At 58.0% G+C, this 6700-nt stretch overlaps 1 protein-coding gene across 1 annotated transcript; it reads right to left on the bottom strand.

Annotated features, from left to right (window-relative positions):
- Nucleotides 1-2778: 2778 nt before the first annotated feature.
- On the bottom strand, nucleotides 2779-6411 carry RNF26 (ring finger protein 26). Its single transcript, XM_086626939.1, has one exon. The coding sequence runs from the start codon at nucleotides 6409-6411 to the stop codon at nucleotides 4984-4986; it is 1428 nt and encodes a 475-aa protein (XP_086483065.1). The 3' UTR covers nucleotides 2779-4983.
- Nucleotides 6412-6700: the final 289 nt, after the last annotated feature.

The raw sequence follows: 6700 nt of genomic DNA, 5'->3' as shown, positions 1-6700 counted from the left end.
TCCAGTGCTGGGCTCCCTGGTACAAGACATGGACATATTGGAGAGAGTCCAGCAAAGGGCTGTCCATCTTCTACTGTGAGGGTGATCAAAGCCTGGCACAGGCTGCTCAGAAAGGTAGTAGAGTCTCCATCCATGGAGATATTCAGAACCTGACTGGCCACAGTCCTGCGCAACCTGCTCTAGCTGCCCCTGCAGCAGGGGACTGGGCTGCATGATCTCTGGGTCCCTGCCAGCCTCAGCCACATTGTGTCCCTGAGTCCTTGGCATTGTGGCTCTGAGGTGCTGGGATTGCCGCCGTTTTCAGGAGCCAGTGTGGCTCTCTGTGCTGAGGCACTAATGAGGGAGCAAAGCTGGTGCCCAGGAGCAGCCCAAAGGCCCCCTATGGTTTGGCTGCTGATCATCACCTGCTCCCTCCCTGTCGGCCTGGTATCATTAGCTGCTCATGCTGCTGCGCATCTGCAGCGAGCGTCTGTCGTGCCAGCTCCCTGCTGTCAGGAAGATGATGGCTGTTGTCCCTGGGCTGGGACTAGCAGCTAATTAGGGCTGGAGTGTTGCACTTGGGCTGACAAAGGGATTCTGGGGCTTTTCCCGGGGCCTAGGGGGCGCCGGTTTCAGCAAGCTGACAGCCCCCACCACCCTAGTGCTCTTAAACTGGAGTAACCTAGCAGCATCATGCTCCTCCCACCGCGGGGAATGGAGAAGGGTCTTGGTATTGTGATGGGCTGAGACCAGCCCACTCGGCTCATGCATGAGGCTCCTAAGCAAGCTCCAGAGCAGGGAGTACCCCTGGGGACTCCAGATCTCATGCCCTGGACTAGTCTGTGAGCATTGCTGCTGCTGGACACCCTCCCCAGACAGTTCAGTCCTGCGTGAAAATCCACAGTGCCAGAGCAGGCAGGCAGGTCTGGCATTGCTGACCATCAGTCTCAGGGACCATATGTGCTGCCAATGAGCCGGGAGGTGGTTGCATTTTCCTCCCTTAATTGCTTGCTGCTTGGCCAGAGAGTGAGCCAAGTGCATGCAGGATGGCTCCCGGGGGAAGACTGTGTTCTTCACATCCTGTCCTTGCTTGGCAGGCTTTGCCGCAATAGGCTGAGACAGCTGAACACCCTCTTCGTCCCTCGCTGGTGCTGGCTGAGGGGGTGGTGGGCTGGGAGCACCCTGCCCATGCAGCGAATGGCAGATGTTCCCCTGCTGGCCCAGTCTTCCGGCTCCAGGGCAGCTCTGCAGCCTCCCTGGGTGCCCAGCCTGCCTCAGCTCACACACCCTGGGAGCAAGAGAAGGAAGGCTGAGCACTGCCTCAGTTTCCCCCATTGTCACTCATCTGCAGCCAGACCCCTGCAGGGCTCGGGCAGGCTGCTAGCATGGCCCTCCTTCCTGTGTCTGCACTGTGCCTGGCAGAGCTGCGCTTCTTCAGCAGATGTCCATCTCTTTCTGGCCTGCCAGCAGCTCTCCCTCTCCCCACTGTGGTTTTCAGCCAGGGTGTGAGATGATCCTGGTTAAAATTAGCTAGTTTGCCAGCATGGCCTTGCCAAGGCAGGTGAGTTCAGGGCTGGGTGAGCCAGAACTCCGGGTTCTCTGCCCATCAGGGTCCTGAAACATTTTTCCAAACAATTTACAAGGATGCTGGAGAAGCAGAAGGTGCTTAAAAGCACGCAGCAACCTGCCAAGAGCTCAGATGGTAGCCAGGGAGTAACTCTATGTGCAGTGAATGCATCTGCTCACCAGTAGCCCAATGCAGCTGAGCCTGCCACAGCCTTTCTGTGAGACAAGACTGAGCCCTGTGCTGCCTGCTGCTTCACAGCTCCTAGTGCTTCAAGTGCTGCCTCCATTGCTGGGACAGTCAGGCTTGCCAATATCCTGCATCACAAGCAGTAGGACATCGAGGTGCCAAGGACATCTGGGAGCTGGGATTACATGACCCTGTGTATGTTCCTGCCAGCATGAGAAATCCCAGCCCCTCTGCTTTGAGCTGCTCAGGCCCTGGGGAGCTCCAGTTCTGGAGAACCTGAGCACAAATTCCTTTGCTCCAGTACAGAGAGGAATTGCTCTTGAAAAGAGACAAAGTTCTGTGTACAAGCCCCTCTACAAAGCAGCCATTGCTTCTCTCCTCATTAAACAGCTCAGTGACCTGAATTAGGAGGGGAGAGATGATGCCCACCAGTCCTGTGCCCTTGACAGCAAGAGCTACCCCAGCTTCTCTGCTTGCTTCTGGGCCCAGAAGAGGCTGCAGCACCAAACACATCTCCAGGCAAGATGCAGACATTGGCACTGATGCCTTGCAAGCCGCACTCTGCCCCCTTGCACAACAGGCATATCCACAACCAACCTCTTGTTGGAGTTAGCAGAGCATAACTGGGGCATACCAGCCCCAGAAAGCCCACCCCCTATGTGTTCAGGTATGGATTTATCTCCTGGGTGCCAGGCTTTTCCTGTGCAGCAGTGTGGCTCCAGGGTGTCCCAGAGCACAATACCCTTCTTGGTGCAGGCACCCACAGACAAGTACTCCTGAGCTTGCTGGTGGTGTTGGCCCTCTAGCTCTGACCCTTGCTAGGGAGTGATGGGCTTCCTCTGGAGATCAAGGGTGAGCAGAGAGGAGACCACATCCCCCCAGAGAAAACCTTTCCCAAGAATGAAACAGCAGGCAGCTTTTGGTAAAGGGGACTTTAATCTGCTCAGTATCTAGTCTGTAGTGCAAAGAATTAAACTTAAGGCAAAGCTTTCTTTTTTCTTTTTTTTTTTTAATAAACAGGCAGCAAACAAACAGGCCCTAAAACAATAAGCATGACTGCTATAATAGAAAAAGGGTTTGAGGGGAGAAACTGCAGTCCTGGGGAGGTGTCTTTTTCCCTTGTAATTCATGTAGGAAACATTGTACCTCAAAATCCATGAGCTGGTCCCAATCAAACACCACTGCCTGCAGCCAGCAGCTGTCACACTCCCACTCCTGGGTGTCTCCAGAGGCACACCCAGGGAAAGGTGCAGCTCCCCGTCTCCTCTTGCAGGAGGACCTCTGCAGGTGCCTGGGACAAGCTGGACCCTGGGGAACACAGCCTGGGGGGCTGCACTCACTGTTCTGGCAAGGGCTTGGCTACTCAACTGGCTGCAGCCACAGGAGAGGTGGCTGGGGAGAGCAAACATTAACATGGGTGGTGTGTGCCTGGGGAGGCACCGGGACGAGAGGCTGAGCTTTGCATCTCTGCAAAATGAGGTGGAAGCAGCTGACTGCCATGGCGCCAGGCCCTTCTAACACCCAGTAGTACTCAGGAGCCCAGCTTAGCCCAGGGGGTCCCTCCAGCCCGCAGCAAAAGCGGGGGCAACCAGTCCCCGCAATACCTCCCAGAACGAAGCCATTCTCCAAGAAGATAGTATCTTGCCACAGCTCAGGTTTACAGCACAGAGGCATCTCCCAGCATGGCCTGGCCTCTCTTCTGCCTCTGTTTTGGCTTAAGTCACTAATCAAGAAGGAGAATAGGAAGGAAGACCATGCCAGCCACCCTCAGGCTCTTGGCTTGCAGTCCAGGAGTCAAGACTCTTTCCAGCTTGACTGCAGCCAAAATTGGCTGTGGTGTGTGGCTGACCTCAGGCAAGCAGCTGGAGAAGGAAGAAGTTTTTAGCACAAGGCCCTCTTACAGCCCAGCAATTTCTTGGAATGGTGGTGGTTGATCAAGCTTAGATAAGCCACCTCAGGCCTCCCCAGCTAGGATCGGATGCCCTTGTTAGACTTCAGGGGACGCTTTAAAATAAAACTAGCTACATTTCTGACAGACTGTAAGACAGCATAACCCTGCCCTAATCAAAGATGCCATGGTCCTGGTACTGCTCCATGCACACAACTGCAGATCAGCAGCATAGATATACAGATACATGTGCCTGGAGCTGGAATGTCTCAATGGGCTCCCAGAGGCTTTGGGGTGTCACTTCTACCCCTAGAGAGTTACTCCATCTAGCCAGCCCAGCCTGGGAAGCAGCAAGCAAGCACTGGTGTGAACCACCGAGTTCCATGGCACTCTGAGCCTGAAGAAAATGTGTATTACCTAGAGAAGATTCTCCAGCATTGGCTCAGATGTGTGCTGCTGCTACCAGGGCTGGGAGCACTGGCTGGCCAGCCACCCTTTGGGTTCCCCAAGCAGCACCACCACTCCCACAGAAAAAAATAACTCCCTCCAGCCTCCCCATGTGAGTAACCTGATGTGAGCTTGCTAATTTTGCATAGGTGATGCATGGAAGCAGCAGCAACACTGAGCTCTGCAGTCAGCTGGCCTGCAGGAAGCCCACGTTCATCACGACTCCTCATTGTCCTGGTAAGGGGACTAGAAAGCTCAAAAACCAAAGCCATAGTGGCTGAGATACTGAAGTACCCCAGAAACCCCGCTGTTCTCCAGCTGAAGGCCATGCTCAGCCCTTTGGCAGCAAAGCTTAAAAAGCTCAAGTGTGCTCATTGCTTCCCTAGGGCCTTGCAAAAGGGGCACACTTCTCCTTTCGCAGGGAGCTGCCCTGCTGAGACAGCGAGAGGAGGAAACAGAGGTGTGAATGCAGTCTGCCAGGTCATCTTCTGGTCAGACCTTGGGAAGAACCCTCCCTTGCCTCGCACCAGCCCCTGAGATTCCCAGGAAGGTGCAGCCTTTAACCTTTCCATCAGCTTTGCTTAGGAGGGACCAAAGCATCTTTCTGCACGCTGCTTTGGATCTCAGACTGCTGCTGGCTTTAGGCAACAGGCCCTGAAACAGCAAAAGTTGTCAATAAAAAAAGGTAACTCTTTCAGCCTGCTGCAGAGATCAGTTATTGTGCTTGCTAGCAAGAGCTACAATCTAGTTAGGTAGCAAACGTGGCTAGCAGACACCCCTGAAAGCCATTTGCCCTTTCAGCACCATCCTTAGTTCTTCAGAAGCTGCTCGAGGAAGTTCTGATTCCTGGCAAGAGGCAGATAAAGGGTGCCCTTCACCTCCCAGGAAGATGACCCAAGCCACCCACCCCTTGGGTTCACAAGTACACGTTGAGCGTCTGGAGGATCATCTGGCGGCACAGCGGGCAGTTGCGCTGGTAGATGGCCTGCTGCAGGAGGACTTCCGTGCACTCCTGACACAGGCACAAGTGCCTGCACGGCAGAAGCAGGACTGTCTTCGTTTGGTCTTGACAGATGACGCATTTCTTACGTTCCTCTTGTTCTTTCAGGAGCACCCAAGGGTCATTATCTGGAGTGCCCTCACCATCCCCAGCTGCTGCGTTCAGCTGCTGCCGCCTCAGACCTTTCCCCCAGGATGCGCTCGGCTCCTCCCTGGCTGGCTGGAAACGCTGTCCTGCCACGGCACTTCGACTCAGAGCAGGACGTGCTTGTGGTACCTGGTCTGCATCTGGCGGCTCCTCGCGCTCCGCTGGCAGCTGGACGAACCCTGCCAGTGTCAGCCGACCCGGGGCTACTGGTCTTGGGGCAGGCACAGCTGCCCCTCGCTGGTTGCTTTCCCGGTTCATTGTTCTGCCTCCTCGGCTCCAGTTGGTCACCTGCAGACTCCAGTCCACCAACCTGCGCCAGGCCTGGGAGGTCATGGCCATGCCCAGCGTCAGGACTGCCACCTGATAGAGCCGCCACACGTCCCGCTGCAGGCGGTGGTAGGAAGGCAGCGTGTTGACATAGCCCAGCACATAGCCTGTCAGCGTCCACAGCAGCCCGGGGTTGAAGACAAAGGTGCTCACGACGATCACAAGGAGGAGCAAGCCCAGGCCGTAAATATTCACAAAGAAGATGCTGATGAAGAGCTCAGCAACAGAGGCCAGCAGCTCAAAGGCCAGCTGGCAGGGCGACCAGAGCAGGATGGACAGCGCAATGGCGCTGCTGGAGACGTGCGCGAGGAAAGCAGCCAGCAGGTCCGTGACCCTGAGGAAGGGGCTGGCAACGGAGTCCCAGAGGGCGGCCAGCAGGGTGAAGAAGTTCTGCGTGCCGATGAGGCACACGTTGACGAGGCTGTTGACCAGGTAGGCCAGCAGGCTCGTGCCGATGGCCAGGCCCTCGCCCAGCTGCCTGGCCAGGGCCTGTCCGCAGCCCAGCAGCCCGCAGAGCCCGCGGTGCAGCAGCTCCTTGCCGCGCAGCGCCAGGTGCGACAGCAGGTGCCCCGCCACCTTCAGCCCCTCCAGGCCGCAGCAGCAGCCGCGCAGCAGACCGGCCAGCCCCTGCGCGGCACCCAGCGCCAGCGAGCAGGCCGCCCGCGCCAGGCAGGCCAGCGAGAGGAGCAGCGCGTCCCAGCAGGCCAGCGCCCCGCCGGCGGCGGCCGCGGGTAGGCTGCCGGCCGCGGCGAGCAGCCAGAGCAGCGCCGACACCAGCGAGGACACCAGGAGGAAGTTCACGTCCAGCAGCAGCAGCAGCAGGTCCAGCGCCAGCCGCAGCCCGCGGAGAAGCACGAACAGCAGGTCCATGGCGGCCGGGCGGGCCCGGGAGCCTCGCCGGGGCTCGGGCGGCGCCGTCAGCCGCAGCCTGCTGCGGGCCACCGGGCCCTGGGCGCCGCCATCTTCGCTAGGGCCGCCGCGCGACGCCGGGCCAATGGGCGGCGAGGGCCGCGTCTCTCCCCGCCGCCCATTGGGCAGTTCGGAGGACGCGGCGGGGGCGCGGCCGCTGGGGGCGTGACCTCTGCCGGGAGGGGCGTCTCCGGCTGGCTGTCGCCGCCGGCATGGACCCCGCCCACAGGCGCCTATTTAAAGGGCCAGC

Source organism: Tauraco erythrolophus, chromosome 26 (assembly GCF_009769465.1).
Source record: "Tauraco erythrolophus isolate bTauEry1 chromosome 26, bTauEry1.pri, whole genome shotgun sequence".
Lineage (NCBI taxonomy): Eukaryota > Metazoa > Chordata > Aves > Musophagiformes > Musophagidae > Tauraco > Tauraco erythrolophus.
This window is presented reverse-complemented; position numbering and strand designations above follow the sequence as displayed.

Excerpts from the sequence above, each read along its gene's own strand:
- RNF26 (XM_086626939.1), bottom strand. The coding sequence starts at position 6,411 with ATGGACCTGCTGTTCGTGCTTCTCCGCGGGCTGCGGCTGGCGCTGGAC.